The sequence below is a fragment of the Chrysemys picta genome, chromosome 18 (assembly GCF_011386835.1).
Source record: "Chrysemys picta bellii isolate R12L10 chromosome 18, ASM1138683v2, whole genome shotgun sequence".
NCBI lineage: Eukaryota > Metazoa > Chordata > Testudines > Emydidae > Chrysemys > Chrysemys picta.
Window position 1 is genome coordinate 22,047,237 of NC_088808.1, and position 27,656 is coordinate 22,074,892.

At 49.2% G+C, this 27,656-nt stretch overlaps 2 protein-coding genes and 1 long non-coding RNA gene across 29 annotated transcripts in view; 1 reads left to right on the forward strand and 2 right to left on the reverse strand.

Annotated features, from left to right (window-relative positions):
• The window catches only part of DAB2IP (DAB2 interacting protein), a 411,471-nt gene extending 393,235 nt beyond the window's left edge, over positions 1-18,236 (forward strand). For 22 of the 27 annotated variants that reach the window (XM_042854396.2, XM_065572093.1, XM_065572092.1 and 19 more), the window contains 3 exons: positions 5,176-5,378; positions 8,759-8,846; positions 13,031-18,236. In XM_042854396.2, the coding sequence (XP_042710330.1) occupies positions 5,176-5,378; positions 8,759-8,846; positions 13,031-13,198 (459 nt within the window). In that variant the 3' untranslated portion in view covers positions 13,199-18,236. The remainder of the gene's footprint in view (positions 1-5,175; positions 5,379-8,758; positions 8,847-13,030) is intronic. The other 5 variants (XR_010593580.1, XR_010593579.1, XM_065572098.1 and 2 more) reach the window with 3 other exon arrangements.
• Positions 701-5,177, reverse strand: LOC122174084 (uncharacterized). Its single transcript, XR_006175414.2, has 2 exons — positions 4,245-5,177; positions 701-1,874 (listed from the first exon to the last, which is right to left on the reverse strand). It is a non-coding gene; the product is annotated as an uncharacterized LOC122174084 (long non-coding RNA).
• The window catches only part of TTLL11 (tubulin tyrosine ligase like 11), a 210,164-nt gene continuing 190,263 nt past the window's right edge, over positions 7,756-27,656 (reverse strand). Inside the window, exon 11 of the mRNA XM_042854406.2 lies at positions 7,756-12,478. Within this exon, the coding sequence (XP_042710340.2) occupies positions 12,450-12,478 (29 nt within the window). The 3' untranslated portion in view covers positions 7,756-12,449. The remainder of the gene's footprint in view (positions 12,479-27,656) is intronic.

Consider the following 27,656-nt stretch of genomic DNA (forward strand, 5'->3'; position numbering starts at 1 on the left):
TACAAACCTGCCTGGTACCTCTGGCTATGTATTCAGATCAACGAGCCCGTGCCACCACTCACTGCTGCCTCTGCTACCACAGCTACACTCCCGTCGGTGGTGCGTGGCTCGGTGAGCCCGGGATTGGCCACGCGAGCTGGGACTCGCACCTCCGGCTCCCAGGGCAGGTGTGGCCTCTAGCTGCTGTGTTAAATCTGAGCACCCCATGCCAGGGAGTAGCTCCGCATTCGAGTTGCACAAAATATGTTCAGTAAATTCACCACAAAACATGTTTTTTCCAGGCACTGGAGCTATTGGTGAATTTCAGGTGAGATGTCAGAAATATCCCCCCAAAAAAATCAAGTGTCAAAATGTTTTGCCTTGACGTTTTCTAAACAAACTCTCTGGAGGTTTCATTTCAGAACTGTTGTAAGCAGCGTTGGTGGAGGCATGTTGGTCCCAGGATGTGAGAGAGACCAGGTGAGGGAGGGAATCTCTTTTATCAGACCAACGTCTGTGGATGAGAGACACATGCTTTGGAGCTACACAGAGCTCTACTTCGGATCAGGAAGAGGAAGAGCTCTGTGTGAGCTTGAAAGTTTCTTCCCCCTCGCCCCAAAGTTGGTCCAATAAAAGATATTCCCTCCCCCACCTTGTCTCTCTCCTATTTCACAACAATCTTCTCCAAATGAAATGCTGAGTTGAATCACCATTCGAAACGTTTCGTGTGACTCGAACAAAAATTTGGGTTGTGCTTTTTTTTTTTTTTGTTTCGGCAAGAAAAACCACCCAAAAAGGTTCAGTTTTGGTTTGAAATGAACCAGATTTTTTCATTCAGCCACTAAGTCCGTTATTTGCTCAGCACTACTCGGCCCTAGCTGTAGGAAGAGTAATGTATTGGCTGGGTTCCCCAGCTCCCGGCCCAGCCTGAGGAGAGGAGCAGGGAGCAGACCAGCAGGCCTAGATGGAGGTGAGCGAGTGGAGCTAGAAATCAAGATGTTACAATCAAAGTTTGCGGAAGATACTACAACTCAAACCAGATGACATGGGGCAGGTTTAATCAGTCACTAGGGAAGAGCAAAGAGCTTATGTCATATCTGACCAGGATTATATCACTTTTGTCTGTGACGGATTAGCCGTTGGTGACACCAGCACCTTCATGCCCAGCACAACAAGGCCAGTCAGAGTGGAAATCACGTACACTGGGGAAGAGGAGGGATCTTTTTGAATTTGCAAGAAGCTCTCCCAGCAGCCAGACACAGGAGGCCCTGTGGTAGTGGAGCTCACAAATGCTAATTCTGCCTCCCATTAGCCATTCATTATCACCTGAAACTTTGAGCGCTAGTCCTCCATGTATTGTTCTGAGGGATGTTTCTAGTTTTGTAATGCTGACTTTCTCTTTCTAATTTCTCTGGTGCTGCACCATTCTCTGGGCTGTCTGTCATCTGTTAAACTTGAGCGAAATTCCAAAGCCTTCGACGGGCAGGGACTGAGAAGCACAAGGAGAAATCTCACATCTTTCAAATAAAAGAAAAAAAATGCCCGGGTTGTTTTTAAGAGTTTAACCCATTTTATTAGTGAATTTTCCCCCATTTTGGCATCTTTATAACATGAAAAGAAATGTGGTGAGGGGCCTGATCAGAAAGCATCTGATGTGAGAAAAGGTCACCCAGCTAGCCGCCTATAAAAATCTCGACTCTGATGTGAGAAAAGGTCAGCCAGCTAGCCGCCCATAAAAATCTCGACTGCTAAATAAGAGTAGAGTAGAATCCTTGTAATTAGCACAGAGTCCAGCAGGGGTCTCCAGAGTGGCCACCAGTGGAACGTCAGGTGCTCACTGGGTGTAGCATGGTGCACTGGAGGTCGGCATGGCTGGTGTAGCTGCTGCAGGAGAGCTGGGAAGCAGAATAACGTGAGTGAGGAGCCAGGCCTTGGAAGACTTATGCCCTAATTTACATCTGGAAACTACTATGACTAGGCAGAAGGCGGCACCCCAGTTAGCAGACTCCGTGTGCCACTTCCCCACTGGTAGTCGCTAAACTGCTGCTCACCAAACCCACTCTCCGGCAACCTTGGCTCGCCTTTTAACAGGTGACCTCTCAAGGGAATTCCACTTCTGCCCTGCCAGAGAGATCTCCGCCATGTTTTCACCCGCAGGTGTAGAGGGAGGGACAGGATGCTGCAGGCTCTCCACCAGTACGTACCCGGCTGGGTAAAGACAGACCGCGTCAGGATTACGAGGTCTGACAGCATTTCAATAAATCCTGCTCCCTGCCAAAATATCAAAATGCAAACCCCACCAGAGCCTGGTGTCTCATTCCCATGCAGCATCCTTTGTTACTTTGTTGTCATATCAGTCACTGGCATTAAAGTTCTTCATTAGCATAATCTCTCTCCCCATTACTGTAAGACTTGAATGGTAACCAACAATGAGACAAGTGTTCTAGAGAACAGGAGCGACTCCCACGCTCTCCTGAGGCTTCTCCTGCTATCCCTGGAGCTCCCTTACGCTGCTCCTATTTTGAGTGTAGGGTAGGTATTGAATCTCTCCGTGTGTGAGTGACTCCGCTCTGTGCACTGTATGGATGTTGCTGTCTCCCCCCCGTCACCAGGTGGTGTGTGTGTGAACTGTGTCGTCTCAGTGACTCTGTAAAAACCTGATTAAAGGAAAACCACAGTGATTTGTCACAGCTGTCTTCTGCCCTGGCAGAAGGATCTAATAGGGCTTTCCCATCTCTACCTGCCATCATCCTAATACTTTAGCTACTCACAAAAAATATTCAGCATCATGAATTCCAAGCCAGGTGGGTTGCGGTTACAGTTGCTTCTCAGCCAATGGAAATTACTGTAACAATTTGTCATTGGTGGAGCTGCACTGATTGACACGGCTAGAACTGGCCCTTGCCATCTCCAATCCGTGAATGGGGCAGGCTTCTCCCGCCCCGAGAGAGCTGCCAGTCTAGTAATGCTCCCCGGCAGGAGGTCCTGTGTGAGGGCGTACAAGAAATGCAGCCTGCCATTTGAATGCTCAGCAGGGCAGGAGACTTGCAGTGCTATTGTCGAGTACCTTCTGTTTATTTAGCTTTAAAAACAAACGGTTAAATTACCAGCGCTGTAGCCACTGTTTACTAAATCAATATCAAAAGGAACCAGAGCCCTCTTCATTTATTATAACTAGTAATATACTCGGTAAGTTGCCTGAGCTCAGATTTGAAAGTCGTCTGCCTTTAGGCAGGTATTTACAATGTCTCAAACTCCTTTAACAGCTCATCAAAATGGCAGGTTCCTGTTTGCTTATTAATCATTGTTAATTTGGTCATGCTAGGCCACGTTTAAGCAATTTAGAAAAGTCACTCCTTTCAAAGTAAAAAGCTCTGTTCTATTGCACATTTATACACTGGAGTTTTCCTTTGTCTGAGTAAGTTGTACCGATGCTGAGCTACCACGACAGCTCAATATGATGTTACTGACTAAAAGAAAAATCCCCCGTGTTTTGAACTTGTTCATTCATTTTCTGTGAGTCTTGTCGCTATTTACTTTTATATTATCAAAAACTTTTCCCGGTTCTTTGACATGAAAAGCACAATCGGTGGAGTCTTGGCTTCCTGCACTAACTCCTCTCCCATTGAGTCCTGGGTTGAAATCCTGACTCTGTGGGTTGAGCGAAAGTCAAACTGCACTAGAGTACAACTGCCAGTCTCTGATCAATCCGTGCCCAGTGCTAGCCCTTCATCCAACTCCCATTGACTTCAGTAGGAGTTGGCTCTAAGCCATGTATTTGGCTTCAGAAGCACCAGCTTCCTAGGGAAAATGCACATTAATAAAAGCTTGGCCTTAGACAATGGGGCGTTTGTGCCCTGTGGGGGCGTCTGATGGTTGTTCATTAGAGCAAATCCCATCGGACTGTTTGGGCCCAATTAGAGTAACTCCCGTGGTACGTGACCAAATGTGGTTATCATTTGCTGGCTGCATGATGGTCCATGTGCACTGAGCTTGATGGCCGCAGCGGACAGGTATCAGCCTCACAAAACTACCCTGACAGCAGCTGGCAACATGGACAGTCTCCATGGAGAACGATTGAATTGGCTGCAGAGAGGTGCTTTGACAGAGGCTAGTGTGATGAATCTTGCATTGGCGCTGCCTGTGCTGAGACCTTCAGTCTCCAGAGTGGCCAGACCGGCACCTTTCTTTGCAACATTTCAACACTTCCTTTAAAAAAGCAAATAGCCATTCAGCATCGAAAGTGCTACTTGCTGAGAACTCACGTGATCAGCGTGGTCTCCGCTGTTCTCGGTCACCCTGGGGTCCAGCTGTGTGTAATGGTGACGCCCACCATAGCTTCAGCCCCACGTGGCTGGGTTAGCTCCTTTTGAAAAGGTCTTCCAGCTGGGTAACAAAATGTAACACATTCCGGAACTAAGCACGTCCCACCAAAACCCAGCCCAGCCTCTGCTCTTGTAGGCGTTGCCTGGATTTAGTGGGAACGGTGCCTGAGTCATTCTGGGATTGGCCCTAGACTTGGAAGAGTGGCTTCTTGATGAGCATTTTCACCGTCCTTTGACTCCAGGTGCTGTGAACTCTAAGACTATTGCTGCCCCTTGTCCGATGAGGGATCGCTATTAATGAGCTGTTGCTTGGGCTGCAAGGCTTTCACTTTCGGACAGTCAGTTCTCAAACGTTTTCCCTAAACTCAGGCCCTACGAACCCGTAGGAAACCAGCTTTTCCTAGAGTGCCAGCTGATTGGATTCAGATGTAAGCATGTGCAGAATTCGCAGTGCCGCCCCTTTATTTACATAGACCTGATGAGCAGATGCGTGAAGCCAGAACCCCACCAGTGCTGCCTCACCTGGCTGTGTCTAACCCTGTGTTCAGCCTGAGCAGCTGCCCGCATACATTTGCCATTCAGTGGAGCTAACTTGCACCCTCATTTTAAGTTCCAAACTATGCTAACCAACCATTCTCTGCACCTGCCAGTGACCTGTCATCCCAGCAGAAGGGCAGCTCTGCTCCTCGTGCAGTCTGGAGGAGAAGACGGAAGAGGAGAAGGTTTTGAGCAGCTATTCAGGGTTGCTCCAATGCGGGTTTGCAGCTAGTCTAATGCGAGGAGACGGGCATGGCTGGGTTACTGGAGAGTCTTGGTGAGGGAAAAGCCCTAGTAATAAAAATGCCTTGTGCTTTCTCCTTGAATGCTGCAGTACCAGCAGGACCTGGTGGTGCTGCAGGACAAGCTCCGCATCTCCAACAAGAAGCTGGAGGAGTATGAAAACCGGTTCAAATGCCAGGAGGAGACGACCCAGAAAGTGATGCTGGAGTACCAGGCCCGGCTGGAGGAAAGCGAGGAGCGGCTCCGCAGACAGCAGGAAGATAAAGAGATCCAGATGAAGGGGATCATCAGCAGGTATGGGGGGGAGGGAGAGAGAGAGAGAAACCCCAACGTGTAAATGATTGTAGCAAGGAGGTAGCTGCATGTAGACAACTGGGAGCTTTAGCTCTCCCCCCCCCACACCCCCACCCCCCAAAACTAGGTAGGGATTGTGTTAACAGAGGAAACAACGAGTCTGAAACAGAAGCTGGTTTATGTCATTGTTAATAAAGTGGATCAATTTAGTCGTGATAGAAACTACTGATTAAAGCAACAGGCAGCCGCTAGTACGGCATTGTGTTGTAACTCTAGCCCCCCTCCCCCCCTCCCCCGCATTGGCAGCCAGCAAGCAGGACGCTATAGCCCAGCTGAAGGGGGATGGCTTAGTCAACTCAGCAGCAAGTTCCCTGGACCCCATTAGAGCCAGCTGAACTCTGCTGAGGTAGAGAAATGAAGGCAGGTCATTGTGTGGGTCCCTCAAATGAAATCTTACAAACAAGGTTCATCACAAGTCTTCAGCACAGCCCTCTACCTCTTAAGCTAAGGAATAACCCTCTGTTAGCTGGTTGCAATAGTAGGTTGTTATCCTCTATTGATGAGCCTTTGGAGGAAGGCCTACCACATAGTGAATATGTTCAATCTGTGTGAACATAAAGATTCTAGGGGTAGGGGGTTGTAAGAGTAGTGCTAATGACTGTGTATTCCTGTAACAACTCGGAGCCCTTGTGATGGAGCAGAACTCCATTGTGCTAGGTGCAGCACAGACACACAACAAGATCGTCCCTGCTAAACATTCTTTGCCATCATTCCTCTCCTGGCACTGGTGTGCAGTGCACTGCTGCCCTCTGTCGCCCTAGTCGTAGGTGGAGTGTGGCGTCTCTAGCTATAGATTGCAGAGTGCTTTGGGATGGACAGTGCTGTCTAACACTATTTGTTACACACTCAAAATGGCCACGCCCAAGCCTGGCAACAGGATTTCCTGGAAATGGTTTCCTGAAACCTCTCGTCATGTATTCCCATCTCACGTGCATGAGTGGTGCAGTGCCCAAGGCCTTTCATGTCCAAAATGAACAACTGGCCCTGTGCCCAGTAGTAAAGAAAGAATAATTAGCAAAGGGTGTGAATCCAGGATGGATCCAACCAGCTGGAAATTGGTGCCTTCTTTTAGACTGGAAATAAGACATGCATTTTTAACGGTGAAGTAATTACCCATTGGAACACTTCAGCCAGGGTCGTGGTGGGTTCTCCCTGGGTGACACTTTAAATCAGGATTGGCTAATAGATCTGCACTAGGAAGTATTGGGGGATGTTCTATGGCCTGTGTCAGATGAGGTGATCACAATGGTCACTTCTGGCCTGAGAATCTATGGATCCATGAAACCTTCAAATTCAGAGCGGGTTGTGGGTTTACAGGCTAAACCTGCAACCAGGTGTGAAATTTCCAGCAAGCTCCTCTCTTAGTAATGGGCTGAATCAAAACTCTCTGAGCTTCCAGGGGCTTGGGCTATCTGAATGTAGCTCCTGGAGCAGGGCTGTAAAAGTACTTTGGAATTTACATAGTGCTGTGTCAGCTCTGAAGCACTTCAGATACTGGGCCAGATTACCCCTTAGCATACCCCACGGGAGTCAATGCAAAGCACCACATTTTCAATCAATCTGTATTTCTTGTGTGCGGGGAAAAGTAGTTCTAAAATTAGCACTGACCCCAAGCTACAAGAGACTCAAACTTCTTCTGAGGTGCAGGCAAGCCTGGGCAACTTTTAGCTTTTCACCGTTTTTCATTTCCTGGGGTCCAGCTGGAAATGGAGGAGCCCTCACCCGCTCCCACGTGCTTTTCCAACCTCAGGTTTGCAAACTTCAGCTATTTTGCTCCAGCGACCCTCTGCCCCTTTGGCGGGGCACCTGTCACTGTTAAAGCTCGGGGCGACGGAAGCCAGAGATTTGCTCGGTTCATTGAATGGTAGAATTTAGAGATGGATGAGACCTCAGAATCCAGCCCAGCTCTCTGCGCTCAGGGTAGGATTTTCCCACTCAGTTTTCTGTACCCCGAGCAATGGGTTTTCTGCCTCTCCTCTTGGGAGATTATGCCTCCAGCAGACATCTCTCACGGTCAGGAAGGTCTGAGTGTTCCTTTCCATCTCATTACTCCTAGCTGGCATCCCAGCTAACCCTCTGCCCCTGTGGTGTTTACGTACATATAGGCTGATATGGCCCAATGTCACCATCTTTAGCCAAGCTAGACACATTCAGTTCTTTTAAGCTGCTCTCCTAAATCAGCTGCTCTAAAGCTCCCCCCCCCCACCCCATCCTTTGTTTGCTCGTGTCTAGAGTAGTTTAACAGTCAGACAGAAAACAGCAGGTTTTGAACTATCGGAGCAGAGAGTTTTGGTTGGTTTGTTTTTTAACCAACAAGCCTCTCAGGGCCAGCATTTTTTCATGGCCCCAGCCCTATTCTGACCTTCACTGCGGAAATTCCACATTCCCTGAACCAGGGGTGCTGTGTGGGCTAATGCCTGCAATGGCACATGAAAAAACTTAGTTTTTTGTGCTCCCTGAAGGCGGGGTTACAACGTGAGAGCTTCCCATTGGTTTGGCCTGCTACTTCACCCCTTGCTCTGAGCTCTCGAGAGGTAAATCAGCCCTTCGCCTCCTCTGCTGTCAAGGAGTAAGGGAAGAAATAATCTGTATCATTCATCCTGGGAGGCTGATTTAAATGTCTACCAGACTAATGGCATGGTGGCTGGATGTGACAGAGCCAGTATAGATCCTAGCACATGTAATTAATGGACTCCTGCACCTGGATGCTCTCTACAGCGGGGCATTGCCTTTCAGGCTGGTGGATCCCGCAAACAGGTGATCAGAGCAACCTCACCCCACTGCTGGGGCAGCCTCCTGGGTCACCAGAGAGCTGGCAGCTGTGCAGGGCTGACCCAGGCTGTGAGTTGAAGAACTGAAATGGGGATGAAGGAGCATGAAGGGGGGAACTTTGAGTGCGGGCCTGGAGGGCTCCATGGCTTTCTAACAGGGTGTCTAGTGCCTTTCTGCTCCAGGCCAGCACTCACAGCTAACCTGCTGTGAGCAGGGGTAAGCCAGAGTCATTGGCATCGGTAGCTGTGAGCATAGTGTCTAGTAGGCAGGTGTCCCTATCACAAAACCCACCATGCAGCCGGCAGTCTCAGCAAGAGTGGCCAAGGAGCTGGAACTGGCCAGTCTGTCCTGGGCAGGGCCAGGGCAGGCTGGCAGTGGGAGGGAAGAGGTTACTGCTGCTGCCCCTGCGCTACTTGTTCTGGTCACAGAGAGGTGCTTTCGGTCTCTCCGGCGAGCAGCTTGCAGCAGCACGAAGCACTGTTTAATAACAGCAGCCAGACTCTCTGCTTCTCGGAAGCTAAGTGTTTGCTTCTGTGTTCTCATGCCAGATTGATGTCGGTCGAGGAGGAATTAAAGAAAGATCACGCGGAAATGCAGGCGGCAGTGGATTCCAAACAGAAGATTATTGATGCCCAGGTCAGTACCCTTTTAATGTCAAGATGTACGGCAGTCCTGGGGGAACGAGCCACCCTGATGTGCAGAGCCCGTTGTTACTGTCCCAGCGGGCATAGCAAGCCTGGCACTAAACCAATGAGGAGCCAGACCGCAGGTAAGGTTTTAGCCTGACGTGATTCCCATCATGGCGTTTGCACTGCTACAGCACCATCCGTCCGAGGGGCTCAGACCTTTGTCTCCCTGGCAGAAGACTGAGGGCATGGGAGGCTGAAATGGAGCTGGGGGATTCTAGGACCATCTCAACTTCAGTGTAGCCTTAGAAGGGGCTGATTTAAACCCAAAGCAAGTGACGTCTGAGTTAATGGTGGAAGCCTGTCTCTTTCTGAGCCTCCCTTGGGTGCAGTAGTTACGCTGCACAGACAGGATAACATCACCACCTGCTCCTCGGATGCTTCTATATCCCATGCCCACTGGTGACTGCAGAGAGATCTCTCTAGGGGAGAAATTACCATGACGGCTAAGAAGTCAGTCCTTCCCTTTATGTACCGGGCAGCTCTCTGATGTTTGTGCTTACTGGTAGTGGGTGTTGCTGGATGGAAAGAAGTGACCTGGAAAGCCACCACAGAGGGGAAGGAAAGATGGAGGAAAAGGGAAGCAAGTATCTGTAGGTCAGAAAGTCACCTACCATGCACTGATGATGAAGGTGGAGAACATCAGGGCTTTGCCCATTAAATGGCAGGAGCAATATAAGAAAGTATCATACAGAGAACATGTACCCTACAGTAGGGTAGAATAGCCTGTTGCTTGCCAGGGACTGCATGTCCCATTGAATGACTAAGAACACTGATAGAGTTCAGAGCATGAGCAGGTACCCACCTGTCAGAAGATTGTACAAACCATTCCGCCATTGCTCACAGCTCCCCTTTCCATTCATAGAATCTCAGGGTTGGAAGGGACCTCAGGAGGTCATCTAGTCCAACCCCCTGCTCAAAGCAGGACCAATCCCCAGACAGATTTTTGCCCCAGCTCCCTAAGTGGCCCCCTCAAGGATTGAACTCACAACCCTGGGTTTAGCAGGCCAATGCTCAAGCTATCCGCCATTGAGCAGCTGGATGACAGGAGATGCGCAGAAAGGCAAGTCTTCTCCTTCTTCTCTAGGAGTTTGGCGTAAAGGCAGCTGTTTCCATTAGCAGGTCATGTGCAGGACCCAGCTGCTCTCTCCTGCCTGGGCCCACAGAGAGACTCCTCTAGTCACTGTTGAAAATCTGCCCGAACTGAGCTTTTACCTCAGCCCCCTGACAAATGATCAACCTCCTGCCCAACAGTTGCAAAGGCTCCCATTAGCCAATGAGCTGCCACGAAGGAGAGAATTCCAGGGCTGGCTTCCATTTGTTCAGGCACAAATATTTGAAGTTCGTTTCCTAGCTAACTGTAGCACCCAACTCAGCTCATTAAATACACGTGGCCACAATTAACTATGGGGGCCAAAGTCTGTGGGTGTGAAACTGTGCCTGAGATATATAGGCTGTGGATGCTGAGACCTGCTCCAGTTTGAACACAGGAACAGAAGATCAGTGTCTTGGCTACCATCTGCAGCCAGGTCCCACTAGTCTAGACTACATGCTTAATGACCCTATTTATCACGGAGTGAGTCACCATTCCTGAGTAATGATTTACTGGGTAGCAAATGGGAAAGGAGCAAGGAGAAATGGCGAAAGGAATCGGTTTATCTTTACAGTCATTTGTTCAGCGCTAGTAAATCAGCATGTCCACTTCTCTAGTGTTCAAGCTGAGCTTAGGGGAGGGCGGGGAGTCCATTAACAGACAGCTATTGACAAAGTGCCTTCTGGAGCCTGCAAATTGCGCTTGACTCTCTCGGCCTCACCCTGGCCCTCACACACTACCTGTTTCAACTCCTTTCAGAGCCAGCCTCCAGTGCTGCCTGGCCAGTTTTTTAAACTGGATTTTAGGAACTTTTCCTGGGGCACACGTAGAATTCAGAGGAGGGCACCCGATCCCATCCACTAAGCAGAATTGCTTGCTTCAGAACATCGCGTGGCCAGGCCAGGCATCGATCATTCCCCCATCGTCCAGACACGGTACCTAAGGATCCCGCCGATCAACCAGCATAAGAGGCTCCCTCCTTGCTGGGCTGGGGCCTGAACAGGTCCCAGGAAAGCACAGCTGAGCAGAAAATTACTACTTTCTCCCTTGTGAAATTTCACCCGTTTCTGTGGGTTCGCCACCAAACTTCACACTTTTGTCCTTCCTCATTGCTGCAGCTACCTTAACACCTGGGATTCTGCTGCCCACAGAGCTCTGGGCACAAAAATAAGTATCAGTGTGGCCTCACTCTGCCAAAATGCCCTTTGTTGCTCTAACTTGTTGTGCACGGCTCTGAAACAGATCCATGGCCCATACGTTGCTATGGATCAGGCTGAAGGTGGCGGCTCACTCTTTTCTTGACATCAGTGATGCTTTAAATATGAGTGAGAGCAGTGGTTACAACACAGGCGTGGCTCAGTTATCCGTGTCCAGCTCTGCTGGGCAGTGCTTTAAAGATTCTAACCCCCCTAAGTAGACACAGCCTGTTTGCTGGAGTTTCCTTTTGGACGCTTTTCCTACATGGATGCTCTACTATTGGAGTGATGAGTGGAAACAAAGATTTACTTTGATTTTCCAGTTTAAATTGGCCAAATCCTGATCTCCATAAGCATTATTCCTGAGCAAAGACTGCACACAGCCGCTCAGTGTGAGGCGCACATCCTGGAGAGCAAGCACCACAATTCAATGTCGACAAGGTCTGCTTGCTCTTCTAAAGTAACGAGTGCTGGATCTGCTCCGAGTTGGAGCATTAAAGACGGAATTGCACTCGTGACTAGACTGGGACAGGCCACAGGCAGACAACAGACACTGGTGGCTCTCGGTCATCCTGAGGCCCCGGCCATGGCAGGCAAATGATGAAGTGAGATATGCCCAGATAATTCTGGCCGGTGACCTGCACCCACGCACTGCAGAGGAAGGCGAAAAGCCCCAAGGTCCCTGCCAGTCTAACCTGGGGGGAAATTCCTTCCCCACCCCACACATGGTGATCAGTTAGACCCTGAGCGTGTGAGCAAGAACCAGCTGGCCAAGCCCCTGAGAGAGAGAGAGAATGCTCAGTGCCACCACAGAGCCCTGCTGTTCCTGCCCAAGGTCTCCTCACTAGCCCTGGCTCTCCCCAATGCTTCAGAAGCGCAGAACACCCCAGGGGATCCCTTCCGGACCCCTGCAGCTGCAACCTTAGAGCATGAGCTTTACCTTCCTATTTTTAACCAGTTTCTATGCCTCTGGGTTCCACCACATCCCAAAATTAGCCCCAGTGCTAGGCTAGCGTCAGGGGAAGAATGGTATTCAAAGCAGTGTACAAACAAACAGTCACTCTCGCCTCGGAGAGTCCCTCAGGTAAGTATTTCTGTCTGCAGCTGGGGGATCTGAGGAAGGAGGGCTAAGTGACTTACCCAAGTTCACAGAGGGAGATGGTGTCCGAACCACATTGCAGCACAGGAATGCTTGGTGCCCATCCTTGTCGTCATAACACTGGACTCTACCCCTCTGTATTCAGTGAGAAATGAGACCCTGTCATCACAGCTGTCCGGGCAGGCTATCAACTTCTATTAAAACAAAATCAATTAAACATTGATATGAATAACCATTAGATGAGAGAATTGGGTTTTAGAACATGAACCTTATCCTCATTCTAACTGCTGCTGGGTGGGAGAAAAAAAAATGTGTGTGGCATGTGTCTGTATAATTGGAGAATAATGGAAGCCATTTTATCGCTGTTTTGTTCAAGGTCAATTAGAACATGATGAAATTAATTTAGCTCTGATTCCACTAGTCTGAAAGCCTGACCTGTTGAAGTTTGTGTGAGCCGAGCTGTTATCTGCAGAGCGGCTGGCCCAGGGAGGGCGGGGCTGGCAGTGGTATCTGTTAACACTGTCCTTTGGGACAGAAATTTCCCAATACCCCTGGGTCTGAACTAGTACTATTTACTCAAATTGTCCAGCCTCCAACATCTGTGAGCTCCTGTAGAACAGGACCTATGTCCAAATCCTCCCTGGGTTTGCTAAACCAAAGCTGACCCTGCTTTTGCACACCTCTGCAAGGAGGCAGTTTCCACAGGCCCGCTCACTGAAAGCGCCCCACTTTCTGTTTGGTTGCAGGAGAAACGTATTGCTTCACTGGATGCGGCCAACGCACGGTTAATGAGTGCCCTTACTCAGCTGAAAGAGAGGTACAGCATGCAGACACGTAACGGGATCTCCCCCACAAACCCAACTAAATTACAGATTACAGAGAACGGAGAATTCAGAAACAGCAGCAATTGTTAACCCGCGGAGGGAGCTGCTGCAGGAGAGGAGGCCTGGCCTGAAAGACTGCGCAGCAGCAGGGGTGAGCCGTGCTTCAGAGAATGGCTGCTGTCTTTCCCCCGCTCCCCAAGGAACCAGCTCCTTACTGCAGACAGCGCACGTGACTGCTCCTTGGTGGGAGACGCCAACGCCAGCGAGTTGAGGGGACCGAAAGACCGAGTTGTGTGAAATGTGTGGCAAAAGGAGAGCTCCGTATACAGGGGGATTGCTGTCACGGGTGGATTTAAGTCAGTGTTTAATGTTTAACCTTTTCCTTCTCAAACTGCCCAAAGGACACACCTCACACTCCTCCTGGCCCGTAATAATGGCCTTGGGGTGCCAGTAAGCAAAATAAAGGGGGCTGTGACAGCCTGTGCCAGGCCCAATCAGGCTAGCTTCAGTGGTGGGTTCCTGCTGGTAAAAGCTCAGTGGAGGATGAGAATGTATTGTTGTGAAACGCACTTAGTCTAATTCCAGCCCCCGTCAGGAAATGCTCTGCCATGGCACTTAGTTTGCTCGGCGGGTCATTCTGTGTAGCTTCAGGTCGGGGTGGCCGCAGCACATCCCTCCTGTGTGCCGCTTGGAGTAGGCTCCACGCATTGGTCCATGAACGAGCGCCTTTCCCCGGGCGTTGTTCAGTAGGAGAGATTTCCTGTGCCATGCTGGAGGTAGCGTGCCACCGTCAGTTTAACGCTCACACAAGAGAACTGGTGTTTGAATGAAATCCGAGTGACTCGGGAGAGCAGGGTCTGAAGTGCAAGGACAAAGCTCGCTCTGTGTGCAGGGTGGTAGCCAAGGGAATGCCAGCACAGATAGCCACCAGGGTAGGTCACTTGGAGGGGAGAGAATAGCACTTTAGCAAGAATTGCTGGGCTACGCCGTGTCACGGCAAGCGTTACCTCACCTGAGAGTCCATGCATATTACACCTAAGATGGCACCTTGCAGCAAGAGAACAGCGTTCTGTATTCGCTTTACTTTTTGCCAGTTTCCTAGTCAGACGCCCAGCTGGTGCAGGCTTGTGCCCAAGGCAGTGGGACTGTTGTACGCCAGCAGAGAAGGGGAGCTGGTGTTCTAGGGATGGTTTCTTTATTTCTAGATGCAGCTTCTTCTTGGCAATCCTAAGGAGGGGAGGGAAGGGCACATTGCCTTGTCACAAGTATAACACAATGAGACGTTCCACACGAGTAGCATCCCACTAAACTTCCTGCTATTGAACACAGCAAATATCACGTCCACTCATCTCGCCCAGGTGCTTAGCCATTGGGTTGTGAAGTGTGGGTTGTTAGCCAAAAATCACTCAGAAAAATGTTGTGAAGCCCCATCACGATTCAGGAAATGGAATCGGTTTTACACCAGTATTTGTTTAGGATGCGGCTGCTTGCTCAGAAGAGGAAGGGTTATTTGTGGGGGGGAGTGGGGTGCTATATGCAAAGATGTGTGCTAAACAGTCAGGAAAAAGAAAAAGCCTGAAGCAGCATGAAGGTTGGTAATTGTATTTCTTTTCTTTCACAGTATGCATTAGAAACAAATACAGCCCATTTTCTGGAATACTGCCCTCTTTAGATTGGGAATGAGCACTGCATGGAAATTAACAGCCTCGAAGGATGTAAAACATGCTCATAAGGGAGTAACCAACAGGAACAGCAGCAGCCACCGAAATGCCCCTGGTCAGGAGGCACTGTGCAGACATAAGCCAGGATTAGACTTTCCTAACTGCTGAGACAAGTAGCTTCGGCACATTCAGACGCGCGTTGCTCAGCGGAGGGGCCAGCTCCTTAGTGGGGGATTATGCCACTGACCTGCCGCCAGTGCAGGTTTGTTTTTTTTTTTTTTAAAGTTAGTCCTTCGTGATTCCCAGTCTCAGAACAGGTCATTAATACTGAGACCCAGAGAGATGGTTTCTCTGAGACACGGATGCCACTGTACAGTGTATAGGACATCTGCCTATTCCTCCCATTAAGAGCATATACTTGCGGTATGCTTGTCCTAGTTTGCCCAGTACCATGTGTAAATGTACAGTCAGAAGGGACTAGGATACTGAATTGTGCATAGGCGTAGGTACCAACTCCACAGTATCTAGTCTGTGCTAGCAGGACACTGTTTGCGTTTCTGTGCTGTCCTGCAACCGCAAATCCTAAAAAGATTCACCGTGGAGGGGATTATTTTAAAGTTAAAGCTGCTTTTTTCTAAAAGCTTCTCTTCCACGGAAGCCCCAGCCCAGGTCACACAGGGCTGCACCTTCTGCAGCTCCGGATCTTGGATGGTTGACGGTCTGTCTGCGCTCGAAGCTCTCCACACGCAAGGAATGCCGTCCCATCTCTTGATTTAAATTCACAGAGTGGCGTGAAAGTAAGACCAAAAAGAGGAGCTCCTCAGAGCCAAGTGACCATTGAATATTGGAGAATTAGCACAAATGGCTTTGAAGAAGCTCACAAAACTGACAGCCCCAGGAGAAAGACCCAGACAGGTTAGGAGTATACAGGGTACTATGAACAATTTGGTACATACGCTTACATCCGCCTTTGTCTCAGTGTCAAATATCTTTAAAGAAGCCTGCAAAAAAAAAGACTCTTTTTAAACAGCTGATCCCTGGAGATGTACTTTTAGCTCTGGTTATTTTTTTAGGGTCTGAAATATTCCTCCTGTGAAAGATGGAAGCTGTTTCACATAGAATGCTAGGCAGGGGTGGTGGACGGGTGCCCTAGCAGGGACTGATTTCCATTCTTACACGGAAACTTCAGGGAATTGTTTTTGGATGCAAATTCAGTGCTTGCCCTAAGAACTGGCAGAGGGATCCCCACCCCCCACCCCAGAAACAATTGTCTATTTAGAACTGAAGCTAAGTACTATACATCTTAACCTATTCCTCAGCCCTGAGCCAATCCATTGCTCCATTAACTTTACAGGGACTATATTACAAAGTCTTGGTTAACACCAAAATCTCAGTTAAAGCGTGCACGTTGTGCTGCTGGCGTAGCAGAAAACCTAAACCCTTTCACAGGGAGTTATTTAAAAACTAACATTTCCAGATCCGACCCCTTCTGATGTTCTGTAGTTTCCTGAGCCAGTATGAAAAGGAACTCAGTCCCAGAAGAAATCTCTTCTTTGGAGAGATGCCCCCTAAACTGCAAAGCATGGGATCCGGATCTGGAGGTTTGGTTCAGGCCCATCTCTAACTGTGTTACTTCCGTTTGTGGTTTTGTTATTTATAAGCTGCACACCAGTGTGTGGGGCTGTGAGTGCAATGCCTGTCCTCAAGCCTGGTGTTTCGCATAGCAATACCAGAGACAATGTGAGAGGTGCTCCCAGTGACAGAGAGTAAAACAACCACTCTACTGACCATCCTGCGACCTGCTGTTTTCCTTCTCGTGCTTTCTGCGACAAGAGCCTATTCTAGTGCAAAAACTGTAAACGTGCAGACAAAACAAACATTCACAGATTTTTATCTTAATGCAAGTCTTACAATTTTTTGTATATGTTCTTGGTGTTTGACTGTAATGTACCTATTCAGCCAACGGTTGTATATAGTCATTTACTTCTGGTGCTGCTTATTTGGTCAGGATTTGAGTCTCTCTACTGCTGGTTTGTTTGAGTTTTGTTGTTTTGTTTTTAAACAGAGGTGGGCTCAAGTAAGCAAATTCAGATCTGGGTTCAGATTTGGGGTGATCGAGAGCAAACGGGCAAGGCTTTGGGATGTGAACTACCCCACGGTTGCTGCACGCTGTAAGTCTAATACCACGGGGGTTGTGCTTTAAGTTCAGAGCCAGAAGCTCCAGGGAGACTTCCTACCACCTACAACAGTTTAGTAACTAACTGCTTCTCCCCATCCCCTCCACATCTAGTAAGCAGAAATATCCTCCACCCAAACGGGTCCTTGGAATTCTGCACTTTGTGGTTTTTGCTTGTCGCTGTTCGAGCACTCCTGGCATTGTGAGCAGTGTCCTGGCTCCCCCCGCCTGGGTACAGCTGTGTAACTTTCTGCCAGCTGCAGGACACACCAGGTTATGCTGGAGGTCTCCCCAGGCATGTAATAGGGATTTGCTGGACCTGGGTGACAATAGCTGTGCTTCATTAGTTCCACCAAGCTCATTGCCCTTTCTGTAACAATAAACTCCCCCCCCCCCCCCTCCGCCCGGGAAGAAAACCAAGCAAAGGTACAGGGGGGGAACAACCCTTCACTGATCTCCAGGGCCTGGCTTCCCCACAGATCACCTCTTGGATCTTTTCCAGCACCGTTCCGGCATGCTGCATTCAGGGCGAGCTGGGACTCCAACTCCGCCTTTCCAGTTCTGTAATCTGAAGTGAGTGCTGCTGTTGCTGTTCCTTAGTTCCCAAGTGATTCCTTGAACTGCCCCAGACGGGAGGCTGTTCATTTCTAGCCAGATACTGTGTCTGTGCTAATGCCCTCCTCCCCATTTATGGGTCAGCTCCGGGCACCCTTGTGTGACTGCTGTGCAGAGAAGAGTTGTCATTTTCTTTTCTTGGAGGGGGAGTGTATCTAATTTGGGCCAGAGAGAAACCTGTTCATTTGCTGAGCAGGGTCTTTCCAAACCACGGACAGTCTACAACAATCCTCAAACGCTGGAGCAGGGGTTTGGTTTCGCCAGTTGACTTTCACGGGTAACGTGAGGTGTGACATTGCTGTAAATTTTAGGTGGTTCTGCATCAACTATCGGTACCCAAAGTGCTGTCTCCATGGTCACATATTCCTTTATCATCCATCACTGTGTCTTAAGATATACCTCTCTCTCTGTAGATCTGCTTAGGCTGATACTTGTTCCTGATGAGCAGTCGCTATGTTTTATATCCTCTTATGAAGAAAAAACAAACAAAAAAAACTTTTTTGTAAGTATGTTTAAAAACAAAGCAAAGTGGAAGTGTTTGCTGAAACTCCTTCAGCCTCTTTTAAACTATGTAATAATGTACAGAGAAAGTTGTTGGTGTTCAAAGAAATGATGTGGACGTGCAATTTCTGTACATTTGCAATTAGAAATATTAAAGATTTATTTAGCTATTTTATGTCAGGTCGCCCGTAGCTTTAATCAGCCAAACCCCTGTCCTTCTGGGCCTGGGGGGCAGGCTAAGCTGGCTTCTGCTGAGTCATTAGTCTTCTATGGGACCAAATACTACAACAAAACTGCAGGTCTCTTCAAGTGCTTAGTGGGAGGGAGGATGTTCCTAGACAGAAACCAAAAGATCTCCGGGAAGTGGAAGGGGAGATGCTGGAAACCACCTTGTTAGGGGCAAGGTCTCAAGACTGGCACAAGGCTAATCGCTGGTGAAATGTAGAACAGCACCAAGGCACCAGAGGACATTCACGCTGCACCCTGCACCCCCCCACTCCTCTTCGGGACACTGACGCCAGACCTGGGGACGGAGCTTGGAACCTCTCCCTCCACCAGGAGAACAGTTGAACAAGATAGAAAAGAAAGTTCCAGGGTGCACAGACCTAGGAGAAGGGATTTTTTTAAAGCAGAGCAGGTGGCCCAGGGTTTGCTAAGATAATGACAGCACCAAGGGGCTTGCTGGGAAAGCAAGTTAGTCCTGGAAGCAGGGGATGATGGATCAAACATGCCCCGCCTAGCACCAGCCCCCGCCCCTGGAGGACCCCAGACACTGATGCCCAGCGGCTGCAGCGTGCACATGGTGAGACTAGATCCCAGGAACACAGACACTGCGCAGCTGGGCTCCGCCTGTCGGGGAGAAGTACAGCAACCATGGCACTCCAACAGGCCCGAGGCTGGCATTCTGCAGCCGGGGGGAGGGGAGACACAGGCTGGGTGCCAGTCCTGGCACAGAATCCCTGCGCTGGAGGCTCAGCCTTCTCCAGCCCCTGCCCAGCGCTGACAGGCTCATCAATATAGTGTCACAATTAAAGTGGGGAACGAGGGGCCACACCACACCTGGGCTGTGGGTTTTCCCGGCAGAGGGAGGCAGAAATTACTTCCCTCAGATTTTCCAATTTGCAGCCCCATAAAAGGGAAGGCGCGATCCATCAAAGTGCCTACCTGGTCTGGCGCTGGCTGTTAGGGGCGGCACGCGACTCAATCAGCCCAGAGGGGAGCTATCACACTGGGAATGAAGAGTCCAGCGAGTCCCCCCGCTCCCCTGTACTCACAGCTAGGCCTCTGCTCCCATGGCCTCCGTGTGGTGCCTGTCCAGCCCCACTAAACCAGTGTCCTCACGCCTAGTACTTCTTTCCTAATTGCTGACAGTGCCTTAGTATTTGGCATCCCCAAAGACCCCACTTGCCAAGTGCATGGACGCTGAAATGCAGCCACCTCCGGGGTGGGAAGCACAGCAACATGACCATTTAGGCCAGGCAATGAAGCATACTTTAGCCGCCTGAAACACCAGGGTGAATTTAGGAGGCAGAATCCAGTTATCCCAACTAAGACTAGCCAGGGCCTTCATGATAGCAGGTCTGTCATGGTTATGCGGGGGCAGAGACTTAGGTATTGCCCCCAGCACAGCACCCTTAGCACGACCCTGGGGCAGAAGGTAATACTGGCCCACCTGCGTGACTGGAAGGGGGCTGCTCTGGAGGTGGGACGCACTGCTCCAGGCTTCTTCCCTCGATGGCCCCATCCCCCAAAGGCCCAGGGCCAAGCTAAGCCATTTTGTCATGCAAGCAAGCCTGGCAGTGGGGGGAGGGTGCAATAGGCCTACCCCTTGCTTAGCCACCCGCCTCCATGTGCCCCTGCCCCAAGGCTCCCCTCTGTTGTGAGTTCCAGCATGGCTGCTCCATTGGTTCCTCCTTGTCGCTCACTTTTCCCCTTAACCGGCCAAGCCTAAGCGAGCGGGCGGCACAGCAACGCCTCATCCAGCGTGCGGGGCACGGCCTAGCATAGCTGCTTCCAGCCCGACCCGGATCCTGCGACGCTGCGTTGCCTGTACAGTTATTTTAAAAAACAAGCGGCCTTGGCAACGATAAAAAAAGGGCCGTGAAATGTTAATGATTGTGCCAAATGCAGACGCGTCGCCATTTAAATCATGGATGAACACAAACCAATTTACACATAAAAGCGCAGCATAAATATTTCACACGCTAGCTACAGGCAGCGTTCTCTCACGTGTGATTTCCTCCAAGCCCGTCACTTTTTCAGCCAGTTTGTTTGCAGGCGTCACTCTGGCCCCCTGAATGGCAGCCAAGCAGCTCGCGAGGACAGGGGCCTTTGCTCATGTGCTAGGCCCCCATCATTGGAAACATGCAGTCACATTTCCCCCCCACCCCCCATCCCCCACTGTTAGACAGCATCAGCTCCCCCCTACGTGGGAGCCTGTAGGCTATGTCTACACTACACCCGGGGGGGCCCGGCTCGTGTACACATCTCATGCTCGCCTGAGGAGAACTGGTGAGAGTAGTAATAGCCGCGTCGCTGTGGTAGCGGAGGCTGCGCTGCACTTGGAATGCACAGACCTGCCTGTGTACGGTGGGTACGAACTCTGCCTGGCTCAGCCCTGCCTCCACTCCCACGGCTGCCCGGCTCCTTAGCGCCATGCTAGCACCATGTGAGCTGGCAGCTGTACATGTAGCCCACACACCATCTGGGGGGGCTGTTCGGTCCCATCAAGTGGCACTGAGACACTTAGAGAGAAAATGAGTCTGCTCTAACAGCCCGCTGGCTTTTAGCTCATGCACTAAGCTGCAGAGGTCCCCGGTTTGATCCCACCCGCAGACAAGTGGGGTCTGTTGGCGTTACACATGCACACAAGCAGGAGAATCCCACCTCTGGCCTCTACTTGGCATAGCCACCGCCAGGGCACGAGTGGCCAGAGCCTCAGCTCCCCTAGATGACCCCAACTGCTTCCAAATATTTTCCTTGATGACCTCGTATGAACCCCCTTAATAAGAGGCTCATGCTACTTGTCCTCAGATGACCTCATGACCTCCTCATGACCCCAATTGCTTGTAAATTGACTTTCCGTGACCCTAGATGACCCCAACTGCCTCCAAATATTTTCCTTGATGACCTCGTATGACCCCCCCTTAATCAGAGGCTCATGCTACTTGTCCTCAGATGACCTCATGAACCCTCCATGATCCCAATTGCTTGTAAATTCTCTTTTTGTGACCGTAGATGACCCCAACTGCTTCCAAATATTTTCCTTGATGACCTCGGATGACCCCCCCCTTAATCAGAGGCTTATGCTACTTGTCCTCATATGACCTCATGACTCCTTCATGACCCCAATTTCTTGTAAATTGACTTTCTGTGACCCTAGATGACCCCAACTGCCTCCAAATATTTTCCTTCATGACCTCGTATGACCCCCCCCTTAATTAGAGGCTCATGCTACTTGTCCTCAGATGACCTCATGAACCCTCCATGACCCCAATTGCTTGTAAATTCTCTTTCTGTGACCCTAGATGACCCCACCTAGCTCCAAATATTTTCCTTCATGACCTCGTATGACCCCCCCCTTAATCAGAGGCTCATGCTACTTGTCCTCAGATGACCTCATGACCTCCTCATGACCCCAATTGCTTGTAAATTGACTTTCCGTGACCCTAGATGACCCCACCTAGCTCCAAACATTTTCCTTGATGACCTCGTATGACCCCCCCTTAATCAGAGGCTCATGCTACTTGTCCTCAGATGACCTCATGAACCCTCCATGACCCCAATTGCTTGTAAATTCTCTTTCTGTGACCCTAGATGACCCCACCTAGCTCCAAATATTTTTCTTCATGACCTCGTATGACCCCCCCCTTAATCAGAGGCTCATGCTACTTGTCCTCAGATGACCTCATGAACCCTCCATGACCCCAATTGCTTGTAAATTCTCTTTCTGTGACCCTAGATGACCCCACCTAGCTCCAAATATTTTCCTTCATGACCTCGTATGACCCCCCCTTTAATCAGAGGCTCATGCTACTTGTCCTCAGATGACCTCATGAACCCTCCATGACCCCAATTGCTTGTAAATTCTCTTTCTGTGACCCTAGATGACCCCAACTGCTTCCAAATATTTTCCTTGATGACCTCGTATGAACCCCCTTAAACAGAGGCTCATGCTACTTGTCCTCAGATGACCTCATGACCTCCTCATGACCCCAATTGCTTGTAAATTGACTTTCCGTGACCCTAGATGACCCCACCTAGCTCCAAACATTTTCCTTGATGACCTCGTATGACCCCCCCTTAATCAGAGGCTCATGCTACTTGTCCTCAGATGACCTCATGAACCCTCCATGACCCCAATTGCTTGTAAATTCTCTTTCTGTGACCCTAGATGACCCCAACTGCTTCCAAATATTTTCCTTGATGACCTCGTATGAACCCCCTTAATCAGAGGCTCATGCTACTTGTCCTCAGATGACCTCATGACCTCCTCATGACCCCAATTGCTTGTAAATTGACCTTCTGTGACCCTAGATGACCCCAACTGCCTCCAAATATTTTCCTTGATGACCTCGTATGACCCCCCCTTAATCAGAGGCTCATGCTACTTGTCCTCAGATGACCTCATGAACCCTCCATGACCCCAATTGCTTGTAAATTGACTTTCTGTGACCCTAGATGACCCCAACTGCCTTCAAATTTTTCCTTGATGACCCCGTATGACCCCCCCTTAATCAGTGGTTTATTCTACTTGTCCTTAGATGACCTCATGACCCCTTCCTGACCCCAATTACTTCTAAATTCACTTTCTATGACCCTAGATGACCACACCTAGCTCCAAATATTTTCCTTGATGACCTCGTATGACCCCCCCTTAATCAGAGGCTCATGCTACTTCTCCTCAGATGACCTCATGAACCCTCCATGACCCCAATTGCTTGTAAATTCTCTTTCTGTGACCCTAGATGACCCCAACTGCTTCCAAATATTTTCCTTGATGACCTCGGATGACCCCCCCCTTAATCAGAGGCTTATGCTACTTGTCCTCATATGACCTCATGACCCCTTCATGACCCCAATTGCTTGTAAATTGACTTTCTGTGACCCTAGATGACCCCAGCTGCCTCCAAATATTTTCCTTCATGACCTCGTATGACCCCCCCTTAATCAGAGGCTCATGCTACTTGTCCTCAGATGACCTCATGAACCCTCCATGACCCCAATTGCTTGTAAATTCTCTTTCTGTGACCCTAGATGACCCCAACTGCTTCCAAATATTTTCCTTGATGACCTCGTATGAACCCCCTTAATCAGAGGCTCATGCTACTTGTCCTCAGATGACCTCATGACCTCCTCATGACCCCAATTGCTTGTAAATTGACTTTCCGTGACCCTAGATGACCCCACCTAGCTCCAAACATTTTCCTTGATGACCTCGTATGACCCCCCCTTAATCAGAGGCTCATGCTGCTTGTCCTCAGATGACCTCATGAACCCTCCATGACCCCAATTGCTTGTAAATTCTCTTTCTGTGACCCTAGATGACCCCAACTGCTTCCAAATATTTTCCTTGATGACCTCGTATGAACCCCCTTAATCAGAGGCTCATGCCACTTGTCCTCAGATGACCTCATGACCTCCTCATGACCCCAATTGCTTGTAAATTGACCTTCTGTGACCCTAGATGACCCCAACTGCCTCCAAATATTTTCCTTGATGACCTCGTATGACCCCCCCTTAATCAGAGGCTCATGCTACTTGTCCTCAGATGACCTCATGACCTCCTCATGACCCCAATTGCTTGTAAATTGACTTTCCGTGATCCTAGATGACCCCACCTAGCTCCAAACATTTTCCTTGATGACCTCGTATGACCCCCCCTTAATCAGAGGCTCATGCTACTTGTCCTCAGATGACCTCATGAACCCTCCATGACCCCAATTGCTTGTAAATTCTCTTTCTGTGACCCTAGATGACCCCAACTGCCTCCAAATATTTTCCTTCATGACCTCGTATGACCCCCCCTTAATTAGAGGCTCATGCTACTTGTCCTCAGATGACCTCATGAACCCTCCATGACCCCAATTGCTTGTAAATTCTCTTTCTGTGACCCTAGATGACCCCAACTGCCTCCAAATATTTTCCTTCATGACCTCGTATGACCCCCCCTTAATTAGAGGCTCATGCTACTTGTCCTCAGATGACCTCATGAACCCTCCATGACCCCAATTGCTTGTAAATTCTCTTTCTGTGACCCTAGATGACCCCAACTGCCTCCAAATATTTTCCTTCATGACCTTGTATGACCCCCCTTTAATTAGAGGCTCATGCTACTTGTCCTCAGATGACCTCATGAACCCTCCATAACCCCAATTGCTTGTAAATTCTCTTTCTGTGACCCTAGATGACCCCAACTGCCTCCAAATATTTTCCTTCATGACCTCGTATGACCCCCCCTTAATTAGAGGCTCATGCTACTTGTCCTCAGATGACCTCATGAACCCTCCATGACCCCAATTGCTTGTAAATTCTCTTTCTGTGACCCTAGATGACCCCAACTGCCTCCAAATATTTTCCTTCATGACCTTGTATGACCCCCCTTTAATTAGAGGCTCATGCTACTTGTCCTCAGATGACCTCATGAACCCTCCATAACCCCAATTGCTTGTAAATTCTCTTTCTGTGACCCTAGATGACCCCAACTGCTTCCAAATATTTTCCTTGATGACCTCGTATGACCCCCCCTTAATCAGAGGCTCATGCTACTTGTCCTCAGATGACCTCATGAACCCTCCATGACCCCAATTGCTTGTAAATTCTCTTTCTGTGACCCTAGATGACCCCACCTAGCTCCAAATATTTTTCTTCATGACCTCGTATGACCCCCCCCTTAATCAGAGGCTCATGCTACTTGTCCTCAGATGACCTCATGAACCCTCCATGACCCCAATTGCTTGTAAATTCTCTTTCTGTGACCCTAGATGACCCCACCTAGCTCCAAATATTTTCCTTCATGACCTCGTATGACCCCCCCTTTAATCAGAGGCTCATGCTACTTGTCCTCAGATGACCTCATGAACCCTCCATGACCCCAATTGCTTGTAAATTCTCTTTCTGTGACCCTAGATGACCCCAACTGCTTCCAAATATTTTCCTTGATGACCTCGTATGAACCCCCTTAAACAGAGGCTCATGCTACTTGTCCTCAGATGACCTCATGACCTCCTCATGACCCCAATTGCTTGTAAATTGACTTTCCGTGACCCTAGATGACCCCACCTAGCTCCAAACATTTTCCTTGATGACCTCGTATGACCCCCCCTTAATCAGAGGCTCATGCTACTTGTCCTCAGATGACCTCATGAACCCTCCATGACCCCAATTGCTTGTAAATTCTCTTTCTGTGACCCTAGATGACCCCAACTGCTTCCAAATATTTTCCTTGATGACCTCGTATGAACCCCCTTAATCAGAGGCTCATGCTACTTGTCCTCAGATGACCTCATGACCTCCTCATGACCCCAATTGCTTGTAAATTGACCTTCTGTGACCCTAGATGACCCCAACTGCCTCCAAATATTTTCCTTGATGACCTCGTATGACCCCCCCTTAATCAGAGGCTCATGCTACTTGTCCTCAGATGACCTCATGAACCCTCCATGACCCCAATTGCTTGTAAATTGACTTTCTGTGACCCTAGATGACCCCAACTGCCTTCAAATTTTTCCTTGATGACCCCGTATGACCCCCCCTTAATCAGTGGTTTATTCTACTTGTCCTTAGATGACCTCATGACCCCTTCCTGACCCCAATTACTTCTAAATTCACTTTCTATGACCCTAGATGACCACACCTAGCTCCAAATATTTTCCTTGATGACCTCGTATGACCCCCCCTTAATCAGAGGCTCATGCTACTTCTCCTCAGATGACCTCATGAACCCTCCATGACCCCAATTGCTTGTAAATTCTCTTTCTGTGACCCTAGATGACCCCAACTGCTTCCAAATATTTTCCTTGATGACCTCGGATGACCCCCCCCTTAATCAGAGGCTTATGCTACTTGTCCTCATATGACCTCATGACCCCTTCATGACCCCAATTGCTTGTAAATTGACTTTCTGTGACCCTAGATGACCCCAGCTGCCTCCAAATATTTTCCTTCATGACCTCGTATGACCCCCCCTTAATCAGAGGCTCATGCTACTTGTCCTCAGATGACCTCATGAACCCTCCATGACCCCAATTGCTTGTAAATTCTCTTTCTGTGACCCTAGATGACCCCAACTGCTTCCAAATATTTTCCTTGATGACCTCGTATGAACCCCCTTAATCAGAGGCTCATGCTACTTGTCCTCAGATGACCTCATGACCTCCTCATGACCCCAATTGCTTGTAAATTGACTTTCCGTGACCCTAGATGACCCCACCTAGCTCCAAACATTTTCCTTGATGACCTCGTATGACCCCCCCTTAATCAGAGGCTCATGCTGCTTGTCCTCAGATGACCTCATGAACCCTCCATGACCCCAATTGCTTGTAAATTCTCTTTCTGTGACCCTAGATGACCCCAACTGCTTCCAAATATTTTCCTTGATGACCTCGTATGAACCCCCTTAATCAGAGGCTCATGCCACTTGTCCTCAGATGACCTCATGACCTCCTCATGACCCCAATTGCTTGTAAATTGACCTTCTGTGACCCTAGATGACCCCAACTGCCTCCAAATATTTTCCTTGATGACCTCGTATGACCCCCCCTTAATCAGAGGCTCATGCTACTTGTCCTCAGATGACCTCATGACCTCCTCATGACCCCAATTGCTTGTAAATTGACTTTCCGTGATCCTAGATGACCCCACCTAGCTCCAAACATTTTCCTTGATGACCTCGTATGACCCCCCCTTAATCAGAGGCTCATGCTACTTGTCCTCAGATGACCTCATGAACCCTCCATGACCCCAATTGCTTGTAAATTCTCTTTCTGTGACCCTAGATGACCCCAACTGCCTCCAAATATTTTCCTTCATGACCTTGTATGACCCCCCTTTAATTAGAGGCTCATGCTACTTGTCCTCAGATGACCTCATGAACCCTCCATAACCCCAATTGCTTGTAAATTCTCTTTCTGTGACCCTAGATGACCCCAACTGCTTCCAAATATTTTCCTTGATGACCTCGTATGAACCCCCTTAATCAGAGGCTCATGCTACTTGTCCTCAGATGACCTCATGACCTCCTCATGACCCCAATTGCTTGTAAATTGACTTTCCGTGACCCTAGATGACCCCACCTAGCTCCAAACATTTTCCTTGATGACCTCGTATGACCCCCCCTTAATCAGAGGCTCATGCTACTTGTCCTCAGATGACCTCATGAACCCTCCATGACCCCAATTGCTTGTAAATTCTCTTTCTGTGACCCTAGATGACCCCAACTGCCTCCAAATATTTTCCTTCATGACCTCGTATGACCCCCCCTTAATTAGAGGCTCATGCTACTTGTCCTCAGATGACCTCATGAACCCTCCATGACCCCAATTGCTTGTAAATTCTCTTTCTGTGACCCTAGATGACCCCACCTAGCTCCAAATAT